General features: G+C 35.7%; 1 protein-coding gene across 1 annotated transcript in view; it reads right to left on the minus strand.

Annotated features, from left to right (window-relative positions):
* The window catches only part of Smp_172210 (putative protein phosphatases pp1 regulatory subunit), a gene marked incomplete at both ends in the record, with an annotated part of 57,003 nt that overhangs the window by 1,427 nt on the left and 30,475 nt on the right, over positions 1-25,101 (minus strand). The window contains 6 exons of the mRNA XM_018798008.1: positions 2,718-2,812; positions 9,066-9,140; positions 11,090-11,178; positions 13,279-13,378; positions 15,995-16,069; positions 22,271-22,355. Coding sequence (XP_018652993.1) covers positions 2,718-2,812; positions 9,066-9,140; positions 11,090-11,178; positions 13,279-13,378; positions 15,995-16,069; positions 22,271-22,355 — 519 coding nt within the window. The remainder of the gene's footprint in view (positions 1-2,717; positions 2,813-9,065; positions 9,141-11,089; positions 11,179-13,278; positions 13,379-15,994; positions 16,070-22,270; positions 22,356-25,101) is intronic.

The following is a 25,101-nucleotide window of genomic DNA, read 5'->3' on the forward strand; positions in this document are numbered from 1 at the left end:
CTCTCGCAAATAATCTAAAACAAACATCATAAAAATTCGTCCAGTGGTTTCGGAGATACAACGATTTTCATAGAACGGCTGGTCGGATTGAGATGATTCTTGTTTTATATTAACGCCCACGCTCTCGCAAATAATCTAAAACAAACATCATAAAAATCCGTCCAGTGGTTTCGGAGATACAACGATTTTCATAGAACGGCTGGTCGGATTGAGATGATTCTCATCCTATGAATTATTAAGTCAAAAGGTCAGACGGGTCTTTATGGTGAACATCACTAAACATATGTAAGTTCATCACTTATTTCCGATTGATATATAATTCTCCTGTTTGAACATTAAAAACATGAAGTTCAGTGAAGGGATCTCTTTTCAACGAATTTAATACCAAGCTGTACATTCGTATATATATAACTTTGTTAAAATATTCGCTCGAGCCGTTATCATTAATTCAATAGTAAACTCATTCTATTGTTCTATTATTGTTGTGGTACCCATTTAACGTTTACAGGTCTATCTACTCAACTTTAAGCCGCATTGTTCGTTAAATGGGGGCTAGTGTTACTATTTTCTTTAATTGAAGTCATTAGACTAGCCTTTGAACTTGTGGTCTGTTGATTGACGGTTAGATGGTTTAACAACCAAGCCGCTGCTCATTCTTATATTTTAGTTTCACATGAAGTATTCTAATGAATCATAGTTTGTGGTCTATTCTGATGACGTATGTATGTCAAAGGAGAATAGATATTACTTTCTCTACGTTGGTTAGTATTTCAAGCAAAAAAGTGTTGTTGAAATTCAGACTAATCCCAGTTACATGTTGTTGTAGATTTGAGTACAGACATCATCAGGTTCATCCGAACTATAGGTTTTCATTTTACTTCAGTGACAATCTGTGTAAAAATTTTTTGCCTTATTTAAAAAATCATTCCAAACAGAACGGTCTACATAGGTAGCATTTCCTACAAGATCAGTTGAATTAAGATAAGAAAATGTAATGTTGGACTAGATAAATTAATAGTGACCTTCAAACACTGCTGTTACGATTTGTAATTGGTAAATACTAAGCAAAAATACTGAGAACTACTTCTAATCTAGTACTGGTTCAAATGAGACTAAACAGATTGTTGACTAATACACAATAATACGTCAACAGTATCGAATGCACACAAGTTAAGAGAAAGAAGTTGTAAGATAACGAGGGAGATTTTATACTTTAAGTGAAGACTAAAATAATTAGATATTTCACTATGTTGACATATAATACAAAACAGCGTAACCAATAGAGAATGTACATCCATCATATGGTACTGATACGTCACAAGTAATAACTGTTGCTATAGCAGTTTCCATAACAACAAAGAAACCGTCAGTGATAAAGTTATTTCAAGTTAGGCGGAGAATATTGGACAGCAGAAATTCCACATAAAATCGTTTTGTACTTCGTTCAGCTCAGTTCTTGTGGATCCAGAATAATCAGAACCAGTGAACAGTGACGCGAGAGATAAGCAATGAAATCATAAGAATAAGGATGAAAACTCACCATTCAGTTGAGTTTATACATTAAACAAGGACAGATATAAAAAAAGAAACAGATCAGTTTCATTCTCAAGTAAAGAATAGCTTAAAGACTGTACATGGTTTAATATCGAAGCGTGAGATGTAAGACACTGGTTGAGAAAAGTTTGTATTTAAAAAAATACATTACTCGTTTCACATGGGATAAAACAGACTTTAACTATCAGTATATGGGAACTGTCTTAACCCTTGAGCTCAACAGATTAATGAATTCCCACGAATCACTTTGTATAGAATAAAAGATGGATGTTCAGATCTTCAGAATAGAACTATTCTCTACATAAATTAATCAGGCAATTACAGATTGTGATCCTAATTTTTCTAACTACAAATGTTTACTGACAATAGACCCTTCGGAGCTTCAATATTTCCCTAATACTTCAAGTTCTTATTTAATTTTTTAAAAGCTAAATATCACCTTTAAATACTGTAGCAATGAATAAACACAAAGAAGTCTTAAACAATAGAGAGCAAACAGACCGGAATATGAAAATGGAAATTTCGACTGATACATATATTCACTGCGTTATGTCCCAATAAGGATAATGAACGGTAACTTTGGGATCCATTTATGGACCAATATTATGCATAGAATGTTTATCGTATATTTGCTAAATAACTAAACTATTCATATTCATGTCCCTTTCATTGTGAGCTTTATTTTGACCCTTGAACTATTATTGTACGATTTACCATTCCTGAGTTACACCCAGTCTATTAATTACTGCTCCCCACATTCGCAGCCAAATTTGGCTAACTCTTGTACAAATGTTATTTTCTATTTTATGGTACGATGTGGTCAGTTTGATTGGTTTAGAAACTCAATATGTTTGAAATACAAGGATTCATACCACAGAGGCTGTTCTGAACTTAACTGGCTGGGCTAGGCAGAAGCAGGACCGGTTAGTACTCTAGACTGCTCGTACGGTTTTCGCATGTCACTGTTTCAATCGATAATTCGCTGCTCCCTGATTGGCGGTCTTATCACGTCATACGTTAATACGGCATCCACTCGGCCACAAATTATAACACACTGCTTCCCATCTCTGATTGTTTTCCAGATAATGTCAAACTTAATAATGTAAAATAGCTTTAAGACAAATTAGAATAATGTGTTTTAAACCATAGAAAGGAATAATTACTCATTTTGCTTTTGTAATTCATCTACTTTTGATTGTAAGTCAGCGACCAATAGTTTCAAATCTTCTTTGCGTTTAACAAGACGTTTGATTTCATCCTGATATTGATTGAATGAAGAAATTGAATAGAACAATAATTACACATAGTTTGTCAAATAAATACGCTAAGTACGGTCATAAAATGTTTATTGTACGAAATGTAGAGTAGATTAACCCTATACAGTAAGCCCCCAAATGCCCTGGTACGGCCGAGAGTGGGGAGAGTCCGCTCTCCCTCTCCAAATGCTCTCACATGGCCACGCGAATATATAGCCTCTGTCAGGGAAGTCCTACTCACTGCCTTCTCGCACTACAGGTGTTGTTTACGAAATTGAGAGGACGAAAAGCGAATGTCCGGCACTTTAACCGGGTTGGTGGACACGGAAAGTTCACCTAGGGGAGTTGGAAAACCCTCATTCCAAACCAATAGTGCACATGAGCTCCAGTATCCTGAGGGAACAAATGGAGTATGAATCAATCGTTGGTCACCGGCTACCATGGGACTGCATCTCCTTACGATGCTCCACTGCCTTGTGGACTAGATCTTCAGGTCAAAGGCTCCGGGTGTGGTCCCCTAAGAAAACCACCTGCTTCAGTCTGGGCACCTGGGCAGTATCACAGCCCTCACACAAATCAAATGAGATTTGTGAGGCACATATTTATCTGGTGGTTCCTTGTACCGTTATTTGTGTTTAAATAAATAAATACAGTAAAGTTATATTTCAATAATCTCAACGATTTAAGCTTATATCGAATCCAACATTCCACTCGACAAACTAGTTCGAGCTTTTTCAGTAAAATAATCAAAGATTTTGATAATAACGTTGGAATTACTTATTAAACTTCAATCATTCGGACCATTAACATATATCTTTTATATAATCGGAAATCGATTTCTGTCAAACATTGAAAAGTGTTCATATAAATACATTAATTTTATATTGTCGAAATAAATTTGTCTCATCTGTTTCCAACTCTTGGAGAGTTAAGCTGTTCAGCTGTCCCATCGCTGTTCTGAGCTAAATGATCTCCACATTGTCCTGGTACTGTTTCACATGACCATTTTGCATTTTGAGAGCTAGAAGAAACCCTCAAGGAGATCATGTCCGATATTTTGATTGTCTGTTTATTTATTCTTTTATCTAACCTAGTTAGTAGCTTGACTCATTTGCTTTATTGGAGACCATGCAATTCCATATTTAACAATTCAGTTTACAAAAGCATATAATTTGAAGAGCAGTAGGTCAGTATTTACCGAATTAGAACAATTTATAATTAATTGAAGTGTTTCTCAGTATAAGTAACTTCGAGTCAATTCCAAACTTTCAGTGCATCCAACCAAATTAGCTTTAACAGTGTGTTTTCTTTTAAGTTTGAGTTTAACCCAAGAAATGATTGAGTGCACACTGCTTCAGCACAGTAAACTTGTGCTTTATTTTGGAAATGAATATCTCATTTAGACCAAAAGTGAAGCAAGTTGGCAAAAGTCAACCGGTATTTCGTCAGACATTAACCCACCAGGGGTGATGAGATTTCCTAGGTAAGTAAAGTAGTCAAGACGTCCAACCAATTCATTCCCTATTATTGCAAACCAGTCTTGAAGTAACATTTTACATTTAGATTGAGAGAAACGCATCCCAAAACATGCTCGCATTGTTGTTTAAGGTGGTCGAAAAACTGCATTTTGTCACCATCTTCACCGAATAGGGTTTTGTTACCGACGTATTCTAAGTTGGAAAGAAAATCTAGTAGGGAATAAACCCCTAGAAAGTCATACGGTGATTATTATCTTTAAAAAAATGTCTATGAAAAAGGGAAAAGTGGGGAAAGCGGACAACTCTGACCAACACCACTTGTGATTGAGAATTCCGATGACGGTTCGCCATAAGCTCTGACTCGACCAGCGATGTTGACGTACACAACTTGTACATGGCTGATGTACTTTATTGTTACGCCTTTCAATGATAGATACTGCTATAAAAACTACCGAACTACGGAATAGAACTCTGTCTTATGGTCGAGAAATACAATTTGGGTTGGGAGCTGGTAGGTATATCTGTGTTCCAGAACATATCCACCCCCACATCTGAAAACAACATGGTTTTCCCAATTTTTCCATCAAAAGACCTAGTTAGGCGTTGGGTAGTTATTGAGGCTAATATTTTAGACACACGTGAGCCAAACTGATTTCCCTATGATCTCTACCAGTGCATTTACAGTAATAAGGAAAATGAAGTCAATAAACATGAAAAGCAAGCGAACCCAAAATAAAGTTATCGATGAAAAAAACAATAGTAATATTTATACAAAATAATCCCCTCAAAATAATCAAATTTATTCTTAAACAAGTCAGTTTTTTGAGAATCATCAGAAAGGTGGCAAATAGATGGTTGACCTTTTTAACTTTTTTTGTTTAAGGTACTAAAAAGTACATTAAAAACAAGGGTTCATATTTACCTAAACCTATTAGATTAACGTTAAAAAGAAAAGAACGAAGTGTAAATAGACATCAATGTTGAGATAAGATGGTGGTTGGAGGTGGTCAAAAGGAAACCCTGGACCCGGGTTTCGTGCTACTTGACACTCGTCAGCAAGGTATACCTGTAATCTTGAGGGAACTGGTACTCCCTGGTGGATTCGATCCCGTGTCACTCAGCTTCACAGTCAGAGACGTTACCACTAAGCTATTCGGGCCGCGACCGACCTCCTGTAGGACTGAGATGTAATCACAATTGATTAATCACATCAATGTAAATTCATTAAATATGAGTAATATATATTTGTAAAATCTCAGCGAATGAATTTGAAGTAACAACAATCATGAGTCAATTGAAGCTAGACCACCATGGAAAGCTTGAAAGCACTGGACGGCCGCTTCGTCCTATTGTGGGACAAGGAGGATCGGATGCAGATGTAAAGGCGAGGAATGGCAAAGTAAGGGCAGCATTTCTACAATTGAAGAACATATGGAACTCAAAACAACTGTGAACTAACTTCAAAGTGAGAACGTCAAGACAGTCCTACTATACGGAGCTAAAACGTGGAGAACTACTACGACCATCATCAAGAAGGTACAAGTATTTATACTCAACATTCACTGGCCGGATACTATCAACAACAGCGTTTTATGGGAGAGGACAAACCAGCTTCCAGCTGGAGAGGAAATTAGGAAAAGACGTTGGAAGTGGATCGGACATACATTAAGGAAATCACCAATGTGCATTACAAGGCAAGCCCTAACTTGGAATCCTGAAGGGAAGCGGAAAAGAGGAAGGCCAAAGAACACACTACGCCGGGAAATAGAAGCAGATATGAAAAGGATGAATAGAAACTGGAAAGGAAGGCTCAGGACAGAGTTGAATGGAGAATGCTGGTGAGCGGCCTATGCTCCTCGACGACGGGTAACAGGTGTAAGTAAGTAAGTATTCGCTCTAATTTAGACGAAAGTTCTTATACATCAATAAAAATGATTTGACTTACATCCAATTCTGTATTTTCTTGAATTTTCTGTTTTAATTGATTTTCTAAATTATGACGATTTTGTATATTTTCATTTTGTAGTCGTTTTATTTCAGTTTGATTCTCTTGAATACACTAAATAAAAGATGTTTTTTAAAACAAAACAGTTTGTTATTCACATTATTTTCATAGTTGAAATCACGAGTCAATTGAAGCTAGACTACTATGGAGAACCTAGAAGCACTGGACGGCCGTTTCGTCCTATTGTGAGACTCCTCAGCAGTGCGTATCCACGATCCCGCCTCGCGGGCGAGATTCGAACCCAGGACCTACCAGTCTCGAGCCAGAACCCTTGAGTTCTAGTGGGAAGCAGTGACCAGTGGAGTTCAACCAGGTCTGTTGTAGAGATATCAACTCACTGAAGACAATTGGTGAACGGTTGCTCAACTTCGTGGATCAGTTGAAGTTAGACATTAACACCATCGGGAACCGGCTCAGTGGTCTATCGGTTAAGGGCTCTGGCGCAAGACTGGTATGCCCTGGGTTCGAATCTCGCGAGTGCGGGATCGTGGATGCGCACTGCTGAAGAGTCCCACAACAGAACGAAACGGCCGTCCAGTGCTTACAGGTATCGATGGTGGTCTAGCTTCAATTGACTCATGATTTCAACTATGAAAATACTGAAATATCCACAAAATCCCTTCTGATTCACGTTATGTTGTATCCAAGATATCGATTTTAATGTGCCAAAATTCTTTATGGAAGCAATTCTTCCTGTCAAAGACGCTTATTTCTATTGGTTAGTTATATATATATAGGTTAGAAAGAACAATAGGGGACTGTGATAGTCATTTCTGTTTGAATCAAAGTAAGGAGTTTCTAATAGTAAAGATAATCTGTATTAAACCACACTATTTACTTAAAGGTTCACTAAAATGTTTAAGGTTTCCACTGTGACAATATTTCTAAGCTTTTCCAGTAGAGATCCTGATCAAGATTTATTACTAAATAGAATCCATGATGCATTCACACCTTTTTTTTAAGTCAAATATCTTCAGTCATCACTGGTGCAGATTTTAGATGTTTCTGACATTTTACCTAGTAGCCTTATTGGTCTGTAGGCAATTTGCCAATTATAGTGACTAAACAGTTCAATGAAGGTAAATCTTTTAAATTGTAGCTAGCAGTCAAATTCAGGGCTCATATTTTATCCTATTTGTAAATCATAAGCTGAATGTACCTGCATCCCTGTGTTGGTATTCACACTAAGACCTAAACCTGGTACCTAAAGATTTGAACGGTCAAGCGTTATTTTCAGAACTAATATCGATGAAGCATTCTTAAGATTTGACAGGGTCATTTACTTTTTTGTTCTCAAACGATCTCTAGACAGATTTTGGTTGGTTGAATACAGATTATCTGATATAGATGAAGAAATATTCAGTTTTTCGAAGAAAATATCAAAATAATTTCCTCTAGTTTCTAATTTATCGTTAATACGCAGTAGAATGTCTCCTTTACTGAAGTTGTAGGCTTTATTGATACTAGTTTCAAAATAAGGGAGTAAAGTGCTGTTATGAAATATGTTCAAAGTTCCAACCACATAGATACTATCAGGTAGACTTCTTTGTCCTCAACTCTTAATTTTATATCAGTTAGATCTCAACTATCGATTCTTTTTCTGCGATTTTCATATAACTAAGATATACGTTCAGTGATAGCGTCTCTCTGTGGTACTGGGTTCGAATCTTGCAGGAGGCATCAGTTTCACAAGGATTTCGGATATCTCGCTGACAACTGCTAAATAGTATACAATCTAGATTTGAGGATTTCCACTAACTACCTTCAAGAGTCTGATAGTCAGTTTGTGGTAAATTAACTAGTTGCTAACTTTTAAAAAGATCTGTATAGTCAATTTCCCAATGAGTATTTTTTTAAACAGTATAAGCTACCGCAAAATGAACAAGAATGCAATAAAAAATAACTTCAAAAACCCAGTATAAAAAAAGCTGCTGAATTCTTAACCTTAAAAGGCCTGATTACTATGAGCGTGATTTTATCACAAGTGCATAGTAACAACGTTTTTTCCAAGCCATATGAGTGTAAATTTGTCACTGATAAGCCGAGTAGAAGTATAGCCCTGTTTTTCGATCCGGATCAAATATCGGTTATCAGTCATTGTCTTGGCCAGTGATTGTCTATTGAAACATATTCGTCGGAGATTAAGTGATTGGATTCTCAATGAGTAGATTATCAGTTGGGTTAAGTTTTTCATTTCAATGATTTCATGTGTTCACTGCCACCTCACATAAAAAGGATACGCAAAACATAGGATGGTAAACTACTAATCAAATAAATAGTTATCAGTATGGGGTTGTAGAGATAGTTGAATGTTATGGAGATGACTAACCGATTCAAGTTATACCATCATCCAAAAATCTGGAAGTAATGAACAGCTGCTTTATCTTAGTATAGGACTCTTAACTACTGCGTATCCACTACTCCGTCACTAGAGATAGAACCCAGGACCCTAACCATTTCAAAGCTATATTGGAGAAGAAATTTACGGAGTCCTATTAAAAAGCAATGGCCAGTCGAGCTGTTGAGTTTGAGGTAGGTATCCACCAAAGACAATGAAAGATAGTTGCTCAGTATCTCTGACTGATTGAAATTAGACTTTTACACCATTAGATCCCGGTTCAATGGTCTGGAATTTGAGCGTTCGTGCAAAACCGAAGGTCGTGGATGAGTACTGTTGAGGAGTTTTATATCAGGACGAAATAAGTGTCCACTGCTTCTAATTTTTCAATGATTATTTACTCATGCTATTACTTAAATTTTACTGAAACTTACCTTTTTTAAGTTCAATATTGTCTCTGTTTGGTCATCAATTACTTTACTCTTGATTTTAACAGAGTCATTTTCATTCTAAAGATAAAAAGTAAGTAAAAATTTAATTAGATATGCTCTGACAATTTCAATTTGTATCGTAATTTAACCTGGTTACACATCTAGTTGTTTATCAGCCAAGATATTAAATCACACACCAGTAACGGAAGATATCACATATGAATGAGGAATTTTACTTATTAACCATCTGGCACCTGATAATGAGTCACTAACAGTTATTGTCTCGCTTATTCACAATAAACCATAGAATTTCATATCTTTATGTTATGCCCCGATAACAATAGTGAATGGCAACTTTGGGATCCATTTATGGACCAATATTATGCATAGAATGTTTATCGTATATTTGCTAAATAACTAAACTATTCATATTCATGTCCCTTTCATTGTGAGCTTTATTTTGACCCTTGAACTATTATTGTACGATTTACCATTCCTGAGTTACACCCAGTCTATTAATTACTGCTCCCCACATTCGCAGCCAAATTTGGCTAACTCTTGTACAAATGTTATTTTCTATTTTATGGTACGATGTGGTCAGTTTGATTGGTTTAGAAACTCAATATGTTTGAAATACAAGGATTCATACCACAGAGGCTGTTCTGAACTTAACTGGCTGGGCTAGGCAGAAGCAGGACCGGTTAGTACTCTAGACTGCTCGTACGGTTTTCGTATGTCACTGTTTCAATCGATAATTCGCTGCTCCCTGATTGGCGGTCTTATCACGTCATACGTTAACACGGCATCCACTCGGCCACAAGATATAACACTTTGGTATAAAATTTAGGTTTAGATTTAGTGAGACTGATTATAGACTCAGTACTTATGGTAAAATTTATCGCAGTATTAAATAACCCAATCGTTTACTAATGTGATTAAATGGATCAAAATGCTTATAATAAGCGATCGCAATAACAATACACGATTGAACAGTAGAATACAACTGTTTCCTTCGAAATTTGTAACGAAACCAAGTCAGTGCTGATAGGTCTACTAATGGAATGTTTATTGCTGTCATTCATGACCACTTCTTTCAACACTAGACTAAATTTGCACTTCACCTAGAACAACAGAGAAAAGGCGAGAAGTGTGAATATGTGCTTGACTCCAAGGTTAGTTTATGTACAGAAAATCGACTGTATTAAGAGATTTATATATGACCTCGAACTTCTAAAGCTTTCTGAAAACACACTAAACATAAGAATGGTATAGATAATTATTCAATTAAAAATATGACAATTGACCCTTCATTTTCTAGATGTTTTTGAGAAGCTACTATGCAGTACTGATTGGATAAAATGGTTCTAGGTATGTTTTGGGCGTCTATTGAGTTAAGCAAGTGCTAGGGTTAACAAACTAACGTTAAATAATAAGATATAACATGAAAATAAACAACTAATACCAGATTGATGTTAAACAATTGTTAAATGCTATGTAATTTCTTATAGTGATTAGATTAACATTAATTCATGATAGAAGCAACTACAAATCTGACAATAATTAAAATTATCAGAAGGGTTTTTTGTGGAGATTTAGTATTTTAATAGTTGAAATCATGAGTCAATTGAAGTTAGACCACCAGGGAAAACCTAGAGGCACTGGATGGTCGTTTCGTCCTATTGTGGGACTCCTCAGCAGTGCGCATCCACGACCTCGTCTCACGAGATTCGAACACAGGACCTACCTGTCTCGCGCCAGAGCACTTGACTGACAGACCACTGAGCCGGAATCCGATGGTTGTCTATCGGTTAAATGTACTGGCGCGAGACTGGTAGGTCCTGTGTTCGGATCTCGTGAGGCGAGGTCGTGGGTGCGCACTGCTGAGGAGTCCTACAATAGGACGAAACGGCCGTCTAGTGCTTCCAGATTTTCCCTGGTGGTCTAGCTTCAATTGACTGACGCTTTCAACAATAATTAAAAGTCAAATGTTAAATGAAATAAATTATATTGAAATAAAAGGAACACACTTCAAGAGATTTTTTGAGACCGGCTATTTCTAATTCTTGAGCTTCAATTTTAGCTTCCAATCGTCCACGATCTTGAGCTAAAGCTGATCCTAACATATAAAAATATAAAAAAAATTATGCTAAAAGTAATTAATATGATAAATCAAAAACGTTACATTGAAATCATGTACTTATTGTAGTAAAGAAATATACACGTTAAAGTAGAAGAAAACACACATTCGAACAATATAGAATAGCTGTAATCTACAAGTTTACGCACTTTTGCTCGTCGAAGAAAAGGATCAGAGAAATGAAGGACTATTCTTAGAAAAATATTAGGACTATGGTTGGTAGTTGTATAGAGGATTCATATTTTATCCCATTTGAAACTTGTCAGGTGGAGAAAGTAATCCACGTAGGATGTATAGATCTCAATAAAGATTGACCAAAGTTTGTTATTGAATTTTAATAATGGGATAACATAAACTTTTATAAATAATCAGTAATCTTGAGATGGTGGAGAAGATTTGTAGCTCAGGTGAATGATTTGATGGAGTTTCGTTCTGCACATGTGGAGAAATTCAAATACTTCACTTCTACTCGATGTTTGTGCTGATGATGTCGTTCAGAAGGACGATAAAAGCTCCACGACCAAACCATCCAGCTCAGAGAACAAAACTCCATGAAAACAATCGGTAATCATCTAACTATTTTAATAAGGAGATTTGACTTCATCAATAACTCACTGATTATTAGTGTACATGTCTTTGACTAATAATTTTTGGATAAACACGAGTAAAATGAAAATATTAAAGAGAATAGGTGAAAATTTGTGGGATACAATAAATAAATGGCGGGACTTTTGACCTTAAGTAGTTAGGAGTAAGTGATCAAAGAACTTTATATCAGTTGTATTAACTTGAAATCATAAAAGAATTTGTCATGATTCTAATCATTATTTGTTATTTGATAGTCGAATTCATGAGTCAATTAAAGCTATACCACCATGAAAAACCCGGAAGTACTGAACGGCCGTTTCTTCCTAGTATGGGGCTCCACAGCAATGGGCACTCATAATCTCACATGCGGGACTCAAACCCAGGACCTTCGGCCTCGCACGCAAACGCTTAACATCTAGTTCACTGAGCCAGCATCCAAAGGTGTTAATATCTAACTTCAACGCCACAGTCCGTTTATTTATTTGATTATTTATTTTGCATCTGAGATCTAATGTTAGGTGAATTTAGTTTTTATAAGCTGAAAGTCCAGTAAAACTAGATCTACCAAGGGTTTTATAAAATATATGAAGAGCATGTATCGATTAATATTACTTCTTCAGTGAGAGTTTTGAAAGAAAGCATACTATGCATGAACTAGTTGTGACTTTTATTTGATTATTATGATTTCTCAAAAATGACACATAGATACAACGTATTTTAGCTTTTTAAATTCTAATCATTGAAGTGTTTAAGTATGCTTGTTTGACACATTCGAATGTTGAGGGTGTTATATCCTAGCGAAGACATAAGTACGGGACTATTATTCTATATATATTCCTATTGTGTAACTATTGAGTAATTAGATTGTATGTATTCATATTCATCTTATTTTATTATAAGCTTTATTTTGACTTATGAATTATTACTGTGCGATTTTCTGTTCCCAAATTATGTTCAGTTTATTGATTACTGTATCCCACGTTTACAGCCACATTTGGCTTGATTTTGTACAATTATTATTTTCTATTTTATGGTGTGATGTGGTCTGTCTGTCTAGTATATAAACTGACCATGCTTGAAATAAATGATTCACATACAGAAGCTGCAATTGGTGTTCTGGACTTAATTGGAAGGGCTAGGCGGACAAGGGACCAATAAGGACGCCAGACTACTCATACCAGTTGAACGTCATTGATTTGTCATAGTGTTAAGGTCGGGAAAGTCGTATTTCCATTGGTGGATAATTCACGTGATAAAAAGCCGGACATAAAATCATAACGAATTGGTATACGACCTATTTTTTATAGTCATAACAGAGGGAACAATCCAAAACCTTTTACATTACCCGTCAGTAATAAAAGAGTGAGAGAACAATGAATTATTTGAAAAGTTATTCACCGATTCAACTTGTCAAGCTTTTGTAATAAAATGAAAGAACAATTAATCACAGATTAAAACGAAAAAAAGAATAATGACTAAAGTAATATTAACCTTGTTTAGCCAATTCTTCACCCCAATTACGTCTTTCAGCTTTTAATCCGGCAATAATCGATTCTTGAGCTGTCATTTCAGCTTTCTGTTGTTTCAATTCCTGTAATAAACAAACAAACAAGATAATGGTAAGAAAAGATGGATAGTGGCTAGTAGTGGAATCCAGGACACGCGTTTCGTCTTATGATTGTGAATTTAGGTTATATCGAGGTAATACTCAGAGTATGCACATATGCTATTTATAGACTGACCAGTTGCAGTCCTAAAACATCAATGGGAAGATTCAAACAAGCAATACTACGTGAATTTAAACAAGATAATGATTATTACAAATTAAGAAATTTTACTGAATCAAATTTCACATAAATTAAAAAAAAGACTAACTCGAACGACAAACTACAGGTGATATTTGAACGGTTGCTCAACTTCGTGGATTGGTTGAAGTTAGACATTAGCACCGATGGATGCCGGCCAGCTCAGTGGTCTAGTGGTTAGACGCTCTGGCACGAGACTGGTAGGTCCTGGGTTCGAATCTCGTGAGGCGGGATCGTAGATGCGCACTGCTGAGGAGTCCCACAATAGGATGAAATGGCCATCAAGCAGTGCCTCCAGGTTTTCCATGGTGGTCTAACTTCAATTGACTCATGATTTCAACTATGAAAAATACTGAAATCTCCACAAAACCCCTTCTGATTAAAGTTAAAATGATTCAACACAAGGATAGATTGTTCATTATGGATTACTGGCAAATAATTTTTGAAAAGATATTTCAATTCTTTTGATCTGTATAACTCATTCAGAAATAAGTTACTTTTCTATCCTCATTTATACACTATAAAGAAATGTTGAAGTGAACATGTTTTTCCTGTGTAATTAATCCAAGATTCGCGAACAATGTATGATTGTCCTCATAATTGACGCTTTAAGCTCAACGAGGAATAACTTCGTACTGAAGCTCAAATGATTTTATTAATGAAATTGATTATAATTAAACAATAAAATATCATTTCATTGATTAAATTTACTAAATTATGTAATTTGAAAATAGTTTACGTCAAGCTATGAACATAAGCACTCGATTTCTGGATAGAGCTCAACGAATAATCACCTTGGATAATTCACAAGATCCCTAGTTTTGATTGGATCTTTAAAAATATTACATTATCTTACAGTACATTCTTTTAATCAAAATCTTTAAACATTCAAATGGGTTGACTACATTAATGATGTCCAACAGAGACAAAAATAGTAATATATAGTCTCTATCTGTGTAGTATTGGACGACAGTAATATTGTAGTGAATGAGAACACAGGTGAGGACAACCAACTACTTAGCACATTTGATACAAATTACAAAGTTATTCGGTGAAATACAAAAACCATACTCTGATACTCTATTTGCAAAATGTTCATTAATTGTCTCAGGCTTTATTGTTTGTGGATTTCCACACCAATTTCTTTCTATTACTGTTCTTCTCTTCTTGATCTTCTCAATCTTCTGCTGTCAGATATTCTATTCCTTACTCACGATATATACTACTTATGTCGATATAAGTAGCTCGCACCACAATATAAATTAACATTTAGATGACATTAATAGATGTTTTACACTTCAGCTTTTCCGAAAGTTGTAAGTTAGCAGTAAAACTAGTTGACAGTTTAAGCATGACAAAAATATAAACGATGTTGAGAATGAATATCTTGATTAAAATGGTTGGTAATCAATATGTTTTTAATGCTTTCATTCATTGGCTACGATCCAATTATAAAGGTATAATTGAAATAAACTAAGTTGGATTCACAAGTCAATCTAAGCTAGACCTCCATTGAATACCTGGAAGCACTGAACGACCGTTTCGTTCTAGTACTTTGAAAATACTACAATCTTCATATATCCTCAAAATGATGTCTCAGTCGCAATTAGGTACGTTGATACTGAGCGATTAGGGTCACAAGTGAACTTTAAATAAATATGAGTATATACATATACACAGGCTGAACGTTTGTGACTCTTGGGTATTACTTTAGTTGCAAACATATTTCAAACCATTACTTACAATAAAGTGTAAACTATTGTGAGTTAAATCCACTTGGTATTATTTGTTTGAATCTTCCCATTGTTGTTTTAGGACTGCAATTGACCAGTCTCTTATTGGCATATGTGCATACTGTGCGTATTGTCTTGATATAGCCTAAATTCACAAACATTGTAAGCAAAGATGGATAGTGGCTAGGAGTGGAATCCAGTACGCGCGTTTCGTCCTATTTGGGACTCATCAGCTGGATGTACCGAGTGGATAACGCGATTGCGTTTGAAACGATAGGTACTGCATTCGAGTCCCAGAGTGAACATCAACTCTGAGATGCAGGCACATCCAGCTGACGAGTCCCGAATAAGACGAAACGCGCGTCCTGAATTCCACTGCTAGCCACTATTCATCTTTGCTTACCATAATGTGAGTTAAGCCGAAAAAGTCTCCATTTCCTAAAAAAATTAGTTAGTTAGGGTTAAGTTGCATTCACTGTGAGAAAATACTTATTCTCCCTGAGTTATAATGATTAAAAAAGAATCACATCATTCTCTATGGTAGTTTTTTCTATTATCCAAACAAATTATGTATCCCAAAACGTTTGACAGGAATTAGTAAGGTACAGTGACCATAGTTAGATGAAATTTACTTTGGTAAATACGGTTCATAGATATAAAACTAATAACCTTTCGTAAATTTTCATGATTTCTAATCCGTGTTTGTGCTTCTTCTAAATGCATTTCCAAAGTTGTGATACGTTCCTGTGAAATAAATGAAGATAGTATGGAATTATATTAGTGTAATGATATTTATTAGAAATAAAGAGATGTTGTATGAGGTATGTACGTGAAAATGTGTAAGGATAGCTCGTTGGTAAACTCTAGGAAGCCTTCAAGAAGCCCAGAAAGAGCTGAAGACATTCCATCCAATCACTGCTAGGGGAATATTCTAGAATGTCGACGTGTAGCATCCCCATTGAATGGATAAGAATGACCCCCTATATGCCTATTGGTTGTCCGAAATGATGATTTACTCTCAGTCAAAAACTATAAATACATGAGATTTCTGTACACCGTTTTGGGAAATAAAATTCCTACTTACTAGTCTTCTATCTTCTCTCTTGCGACGTTGCGGGTTTCATCGTTCAAGTAGTCTAGTAGTACGCGGCATAGTAAGAATCAAAGCTCTAGATATAACAATATTGACCGCACAACTTGAAATATCCGATAAACTATCTTCTCAACGAATAGAAGATGTTAATCAGTATTTATTTAAGCATATTTAGTATAACTGAAGTTTCTTGATAATAATTTTCATAAAATAGAATCGTTCGAGTCCAAATTAATATATAAGCTTCTTGTACAGTTGCCTCGAAACTGTCATCAATGGTCACCTATTACCGCGATTTGACAGTTATTCGTGATGATGTGATATGTGACATACCTTATATATATTATTTCTATGTCCTACATTGTTCACGACTGACTGACCAAACAAAGAATAAATAATTACAAGTAGAGGACTTAATTTATGATGAAGGTAACTAAAGCTGTATTGCTGGGAACGAAAATAACATTGTTAGATGTTAGTAAATTAGATGTACAATATTATCAGGTAGATTTCTACATGACCAATCTAATAAATAGGTGGACTGATATTCTGACCAATGTGTAAACATGATCAGCTGCTCTATTTACAAGACCTAGTTCACCTTTTTATTCCCGAAATGAAAAAATAGTTACGTAAGTGTGGCACACGAGTAATTTGGAGACGACAAAATATTAGATGATGATAAGTAAGGCGACAAGGCTGACCTTGTAGGACTTCTAGGGATGTGAAAAAGGGGGACGAATATAAGATAAGTTCACTGTTAAAAATAAAGAGTATTTTCAGGGTTATAAGACTTAGCATTTTGGTCACAATTCATCTATTTACTAATCGAAGTAAGTTTCAGTTCAAAAAAGTAATGTATCTAGTAATTCGATAGTTGCCCACAATATCATACATAGGTTACTGATGAGTTACTCCTAATTAAATGCCTGAATAGATTCTAACCCCAAACACGTAAATAACGTTCTCACTAGTAGCCATTATATTATCTAAGTGTGTAAGTTAGTTGACAAATTAACTGGTCAACACTAAATATGACAGACAAATTTTACCCACAATAGTGAAAATCTAGGTTGTCGATAGATTGCCACTTCAAGTACAAGACTATCTTATTAACTGAAACAAAAGTTTAATTTTACCTTAAATTAGGGCACGTAGTAAACAACTATATTCAGTTTTTTCACTTAACTTCAAGAGGACCGAAACGAAAATGTGGAACTCGGGAAGCATTCTATAAGAATTCTATCTATACTATCTTTAATGTGCATTGGTCAAACATTTGGTTAATATTACTTTTGCCCAAATTGTAAGGTTCTACTCAACCTACTACTATAAATATCCTTGACTGTTAGTAAATTAACTATAAACTCGTTACTGATTTTGTATCATAAGTATGCTAATTTCAAGTACATTGTGATTTATTCATGATGATGTCTTGTGGTCTTGAGTGCTGTTAGAGGTATGAGGGCAGTTATCACTTCCCAGTTGCCCACACCGTGGAAGGGTTCTTCTGGAGGTACCTGAGAAGGAAATTGGGTTAGAAGTGGTCTTAATGACCTGAGAGCGTGACCACAGTGTCCAAGGGATAACCGCTTGAGGTCCGTCACACACGACCTTTTTGTGGGTAGTTTTTGTGTTAGTTCCGTACTTGTTGGGATCTTACAGCCGGAGACGGATATCTGTGGGATAAGGGGAGGTGTGCATTTTTAGGGCTGGCCTTTTCTAACTCCACCCCTCTTTGTAGGAAGGAAGCACCGCTGTTATGCTGGTTGTCTGAAGGAAACGCCTCACTGCCGTCACACCTCTGTACAGTCAGCAGTACGACTTCGCCTTCGGACCTTGGGTTTGCCGCTTTTAGTCTTACCGCTCTTCAACCGACCTGCCTGGCATGGTAGGACGTTGAGGAACGGTTGTTACAGCCAGTATAGCTCGATTGGTTCATCACGATAGACAATCCCGACCACCACGTCAAGGTAGCAGCAACGGTCGGGTGATGATGTACATAGTCACATGAGTTTTAAGTGTGAGGAAAACCATCCTTTTTTCAATATTCAATAGAAGGGCATTATAGAGCATTTCTTGTTCATCCTCTGAGTTACTGATTGAGTGCTACACATAAGAATGTAATTTTCATTGAGGATTTCGTTTTAATCATATAAAGTTGTTGATGTATGTTATCAGGGAATACGACACTATGACGCATCTCCAGTCAGAGGATGAAAAAAGTAAATAAAATGAAAGTCAGAGAATGTAATGAAATCCTCAGTGAAAAGTATTCTCTTATATGCAGCATTCACTCACTCAATAGATGAACGGAAGAATGCTTGATACCGCACACATAATGAACAATGAAGAGTCGATGCTCTATAAATTGACGGACACGTATACTGTTACAAGTTTTAGTGAATAACGATAAAAAAAACCTTTGTATACTGTTTCAAACATTCAAAATAACAGCGGAAAATGTTTTAAAAAAAATCCGACAGAGTAAAAATCTAGTGCTGATGCATCAAATCCCCAATTCCGTTTCTGCAGACTATGTAACAGGCAAATCGACAATATCCCTAAATTCTATTATTAAACCCGTAATCCTGAAACAAACTTCAACCTAGAGGTACTCTATTTTATTGACGAACTAGTCCGGTAGCGCCTGTTTGATTTTCGCTCGAAGATCATTCCTTCATTTAGCTACAGAATCGTTTTCCATTGATACTTTGGGTAAAGAATTGAAATTCTGTATGGGTTATCGGTCATTTAGAGTAGACAGTAGTCGGAGTGTAGGAGACTCTTAATTAGTGGAAATAATAAGACAATGCACAACAGATGAATTTCGACAAACATCACTCTACTTTATTGTAAAAAAGTTACTTTTAAATTGTGTTGTAACAGAAGATGGGCTTTTTGCTGACTTGTATACTTAGATTTTTGTTCCTTAACCACCTACATTGAGAAAAGAGAATAACAGAGAACAGATGATAGTTGAAGTCTACTATGAAATAAAAGAGTAGTGATCTTAAAAGTCATCATTAACCACTTAATCTATTCAATAAATATATGGATTAAAGTCATGCAAACTTTGTTTCATTACACGATATTCTACTGGAAAATATGTGTTTTTTGTCCATTTCCATTGCTTAAAATATCCATGAAAGTTTTCCAAGATCAGTTTCTTCAGCTGCTTCCTCATCGCTGCACATAATGTCATCTCCATATAATCACCCTAGGACTATTTGGGATTTTCATGAATGAAATGAAACACCAGTCCTGATTTTGGTAAGTAGAAATGGTGATCTAATGCAGTGAACAAATCATGGGACTGGAACATGTGGAAAAAACGGAGTATTAACGGGGCAACAGTTATACTTCAAGAGGATTTTCAACATTTAACAATCAGCAGATGAATAATGACAGGTTGCCAAGATTGAACTGAATCTAGATGATTGGCGTCTGTGGCAAATACATACTGTTTTAAAGGAACTGATTAACAGTCCAAGAGTGTTGGAAATGCATTTCTATTCTTATTGGTGGAAAAATGTGTTTCGGGACTAGTTTTCGTTAACGTAGCATTTTATCATAAGAAATGAATCAGCAATGTGTCAATCACTTCAAGTATCTAGAAAATCTCCTTAATTCTGACAGTTTAGTGGCTTAAAAAAACTCTCAGCACTCGTACGAAAGCCCTCCGCGGTTTCTCTAATTTATGCCACTTACTATGATCTCTGACTATCAAAGTATGAGTACACTGCGTGATCAGCTTAGTATTTTTCTACAGTTATGAATTATGATGAATAAAAACAGAAAAAATGTGTAGACTTTAAACATAGGGGTATTCGAAGTAATGCAAATAAATTGTGTAGCTACCTAGTGAGTAGTGTTTAGTTGAGACGTAGAGCAGTAGGCCGTTGTGGAAAATCGGTTGATGACCTAATACATTTTGATTAAGATACATGTTACTCGTCCATAGCCACTGCACTCATCATGAATCAAACAAAACGTATGGAATATCTGCTTTGCAAGATGAAAAATTCTAACTATTAAGCATTAGGTTTAAGCCTCGACCATCTCAGTTGAGTTTAGTCAGCCATGTCGTATGCAAAACCCCTTACACAAAAGTATGACTCAAAATAGAGTACATCAATCATTCTACTTGGTTGGCGATCTATATCAACTGATAAACCTATGTAATAATTTTTCAATGCATAAATACTCCAATACATTAACAGCAAAGAATAAATACAGAAACTTTTTAAGGGTATGTAGTTTTCCGTCGCTGATGTTAAGGACTAAGACTTCAATAAAAGCTTGTGATTAAATGTCAATATCGAGACAATCTGTTCAGTATCCACATACGTACTAACCTTTAGAAACAAGATTCATACCCGTTACACAAGTGGTTTACCTATCTGAAATCAGTATCTCATTAGATAACACGTTAGGCGTTTTTACCAAAGGAAGTACTGAGTTAAAGTATCGGTATGAACATCAACAGAGAGATGTAAGTACATCTTATCATTACCAAGCAGAACAAAGAGTGTGTAATGAACTCATTGCTAAAGAATAACTCAACTTTAATAAAATACAAAAAAAAATTAATATGAAAAAAGTGAAACCAGAAAGGTTACCGCATTTAACTCTTGAATTAAACAACGTGCCGATTCTTCACGTTCTATTATTTCTTTTAATTGTAATTGTGTATTATTCAACTCATTTTTACATAAATCGGATGTTTTAAGTAACTGTAATTAGAGTACAGACAAAAAAATTAAAATTAAACCAACAAATATATTAACAGAAAAGCAAATGAATATTATGGGACTCCTCAGCAGTGCGCATCCACGATCCCGCACTGTCGAGGAGTCCCACAATAGAGCGAAACGGCCGTCCAGTGCTCCCAGGTTTTCCCTGGTGGTATAGCTTCAATTGACTCACTCTTTCAACTATGAAAATACTAAATCTCCACAAAACCTCTTCTGACAAATGAATATTAGTTGAGTTTTATACCTTAGATAGATGGGATAAAAGGTGTATATCCTTTAAAATAACTAACTATCAAGGTGTTCCTCACGTTCTCGTATATCATCTTTACACAGTGATGCTTAAAGAACTGTTGATGGGAATAAGTTATCAGTAATTATGTTTATTTATTTAAACACATAAATATTGGTACAAGGAAGCACCAGATATATATGCGCCACACAAATCTCATTTGATTTGTGTGAGAGCTGTGATGCTGCCTGGGTGCCCAAACTGAAGCAGGTGGTTTTCTTAGGGGGACACACCCTGAGCCTTTGACCTAAAGGTCTGATCCACAACGCAGTGAATCATCGTGAGGAGATGCAGTCCCATGGTAGCCGGTGACCAACCATTGATTCATACGCCATTTGTTCCGTCAGGATACTGGAGCACATGTGCACCATTGGTTAGGAATCAGGGTTTTCCAACTCCCCTAGGTGAACTTTCCACGTCCATTGAACAGGGTAAATCGCCGGACATTCGCTTTCCGTTCTCTTAATTTCGTAAACAACAGTAATGCCACGAGAAGGCAGTGAGTAGGACTTCCCTGACAGAGGCTATATACGCGTGGTCATATTAGAGCATTTGGAGAGGGAGAGCGGACTCTCTCCACTCTCGGCCGTACCAGGGCATTCGGGGTTAGTAATTATGTATCAAATGTTATATAACATAATCTCTGTAATCGTTTTCCGTCTCACTAACAGGTGACAACTGGAAGTACGATCCCATTAGATAATAATAAATCATATCCAAAAACAAGCCGGTTTTGTATCGCAAAAATAAGTTAGTCATTATGACAGAAATCTAGTACAATATTCTTCACAAACACATAAACATACTGTTTCATATCGTTCTGCTTCAATTCTTAATGCCATCCTGAATTCATCTTCAAGAGCTGTGTAACGTTTAGTACTCTCGATTAACCTAGTAAATTAAAGAAATATTGAAATCATCACAATGAACCCATTGTACAACAATGAAAACTATATTAAGACAAGAAAATAAAGTTATTTAGAGTTTATTTTGTTGTAAAAACATTTATGTTTTTATCTAGTTAGAGATTTTTAGCTAGATTCTTTTATACGAGATAGAGTTACTAATCCAGAGCCCATCCCTCCTCCTTTAACCAACAGTAACCCTGGAATGGCTTCAAGAGGAGTTTTGGTTGTACAACAGTGTATAATATAATCTGTAACTAGATAACCAAAGAAAGTCATAGATGTTTGTATAGTTGACAAGAATGAATTCAACTGATCATTGCTTCTTAACATGACTTCGAGAAAAACCCTCGAAGTTAGGTATTAGTCAATAAATAACTATTATCAACATATAACGTGTTGGATAGATATCATTTATGACAACGAATGGTAGTTTTGGAATAAAGTGAACTGACTAAAGTTGGAAATGGGGATCATTGGATATCAACTTAATGGATGAAACGCAGATGGCTCGTTGGAAGTTCTTATGCATTTAATTTTGATTCTTAGTGAGATCATAAGTCTGTAGTATTGAGGAGTCCTAATTACAGTGGACTAGCTTTCCAGAGCTTACCGGTTGTCAAGTTGAAGTCAGTTTATATATTGAACAATCTTCAACCCATCTTTAGTTAATGTTAGCTTAAAGAAATTGCTTAACTAAATAATTCTGTGTTTAATAATGAATTGCTTCACGAAGTTCCAGTCGGCAATGAATAAAATTAAAAATGAGGAAAATGCCGATCGATTTCCATGAAAGATGATCATGCCTTATCACTTGTTGATTGGATTAAGGGTAAGTGATCAATAAATTATGAATGAATAGCTAAATGATTTCATGTCTGCCAACAGACCTAATGTTACCTTGTCTAATGTCATTGTGTATCATCTAGTCAACTGGAACTATTATGAATTATCATAGTTGAAATCATGAGTCAATTGAAGCTAGACCACCATGGAAAACCTGGAAGCACTGGACGGCCCCTTCTGATCTATTATGAATTACTTAATGTTGGAAAAGAACTGTTATACAATAATGCCACTATAAGGATACTGTACAAGAGAGGATATACAGAACAGAACGAATGCAACGTACAAGTTCTCTGAATGTTATCAATTTCATCAAAAAAATTCCATCAAAAGTTGTATAGATATGGATTAATGGTTTCATCATTCACTGTTACTGAGTTACCCTTGATTTTGTGGAAACATTAAATGAATACTTAATGCTAGAATTTGTGCTGATGATGTCGTTCAGAAGGACAATGAAAGCTTCACAACCAAGCCATCCAACTCAGAGAACAAAACTCCATCAAAAGAATACTTAATGCTATTTAATGTAATATTTTATCATCCATCAAAACAGAACTGTTGATTACAACAAGAGATATAAGCAAATATTTCATGAAAATCATTTTATAGTTAGGTCAGTTGATCGAAAATTGGTAATTGAGAAGATTTCCAAACGAACTCACTAACAATTTAGTGTTGTTCAAACGGACAAATTGCTTTCTAAACGAAAAGTTTACATACACGTTACTCGTTAACACCGTTGAACGCTGGCTCAGTAGTTTAGAGATAAGCGTTCGCGCATGAGACCACAGGTCCTAGGTTCGAGTTTCGCGTGCTCGATAGCACATACGCACTGCTGAAGAATCCCGTAGTGGGATGAAACGACTGTCTATGTTTTCAATGGTGGTCTAGCTTAGACCGACTCATGATTTCAACTATGAAAACACTTGGGAAAGTAAGTAAAACCTACTTTTCTTGAAGCAAATCAATATCTTTTTGATAATGTGCTCGTTCTAGGTCAATTTTTGCTGATATAAACTTAGATAATTCTGGACTATCCAACTTATAACGATTATTTAGTTCTTTTCTATACAAAATTACAAGAAAGAAATTGAAAATGAATAAGATGTGCAAATGAGTAAATGTTGATAATGGACTGATATGCACAAAAGCATTGATTAACAATAAACTAATAAGTATACACTGTTCTTGGTTTAAAAATTCATCAACCATTCATCAATGTCTTCAGTGAGTTGATATCTCACAACAGACCTGGTTGAACTCCACTAGTTACTGCTTCTCACTAGAACTCCAGGAAATACCTCATGGAATCAGTCACTAGTGAGCATATGATCATTATCAGAAGAGGGTTTTGTGGAGATTTTAGTAATTTTATATAGTTGAGATCACGAACCGGTTGAAGGTAGACCACCATGGAAGATCTGGAAGCACTGGAAGGCCGTTTCGTCCTGTTGTGGGACTCCTCAGCAGTGCGCATCCACATCATATGCACACTAGTGACCGACTTCAAGAGACATTTCCTGGAGTTCTAGTGAGAAGTAGTGACCAGTGGAGTTCACAAAGCAACGTGTAAGAAACAGTTGTGACTATTCGTCAAAACCAAATAATGAACTTCAAAGTAATGTTCTATCTCACAACAAATGAAAGTAACAGGTGAACATTGAAGTTGAACAGTTATAAGCAAGAATTTTTCAGGAAGGAGATAGTAATAAAGATCTCGTACCTGAAGTATAATCATTAGCAAAGACGCAGACTTCTAAGCTGCTTTTCATGATGGTATATCAAAAAGATGGTGTTATATCTAGAGCTATGATTCTTGCTGTCGCGTACTACTACTAAATTCACGGCTACATTTTCACAATGAAACAACAAGTGTTACATCA

The sequence above is a fragment of the Schistosoma mansoni genome, chromosome 6 (assembly GCF_000237925.1).
Source record: "Schistosoma mansoni strain Puerto Rico chromosome 6, complete genome".
Taxonomy (NCBI): Eukaryota; Metazoa; Platyhelminthes; class Trematoda; order Strigeidida; family Schistosomatidae; genus Schistosoma; species Schistosoma mansoni.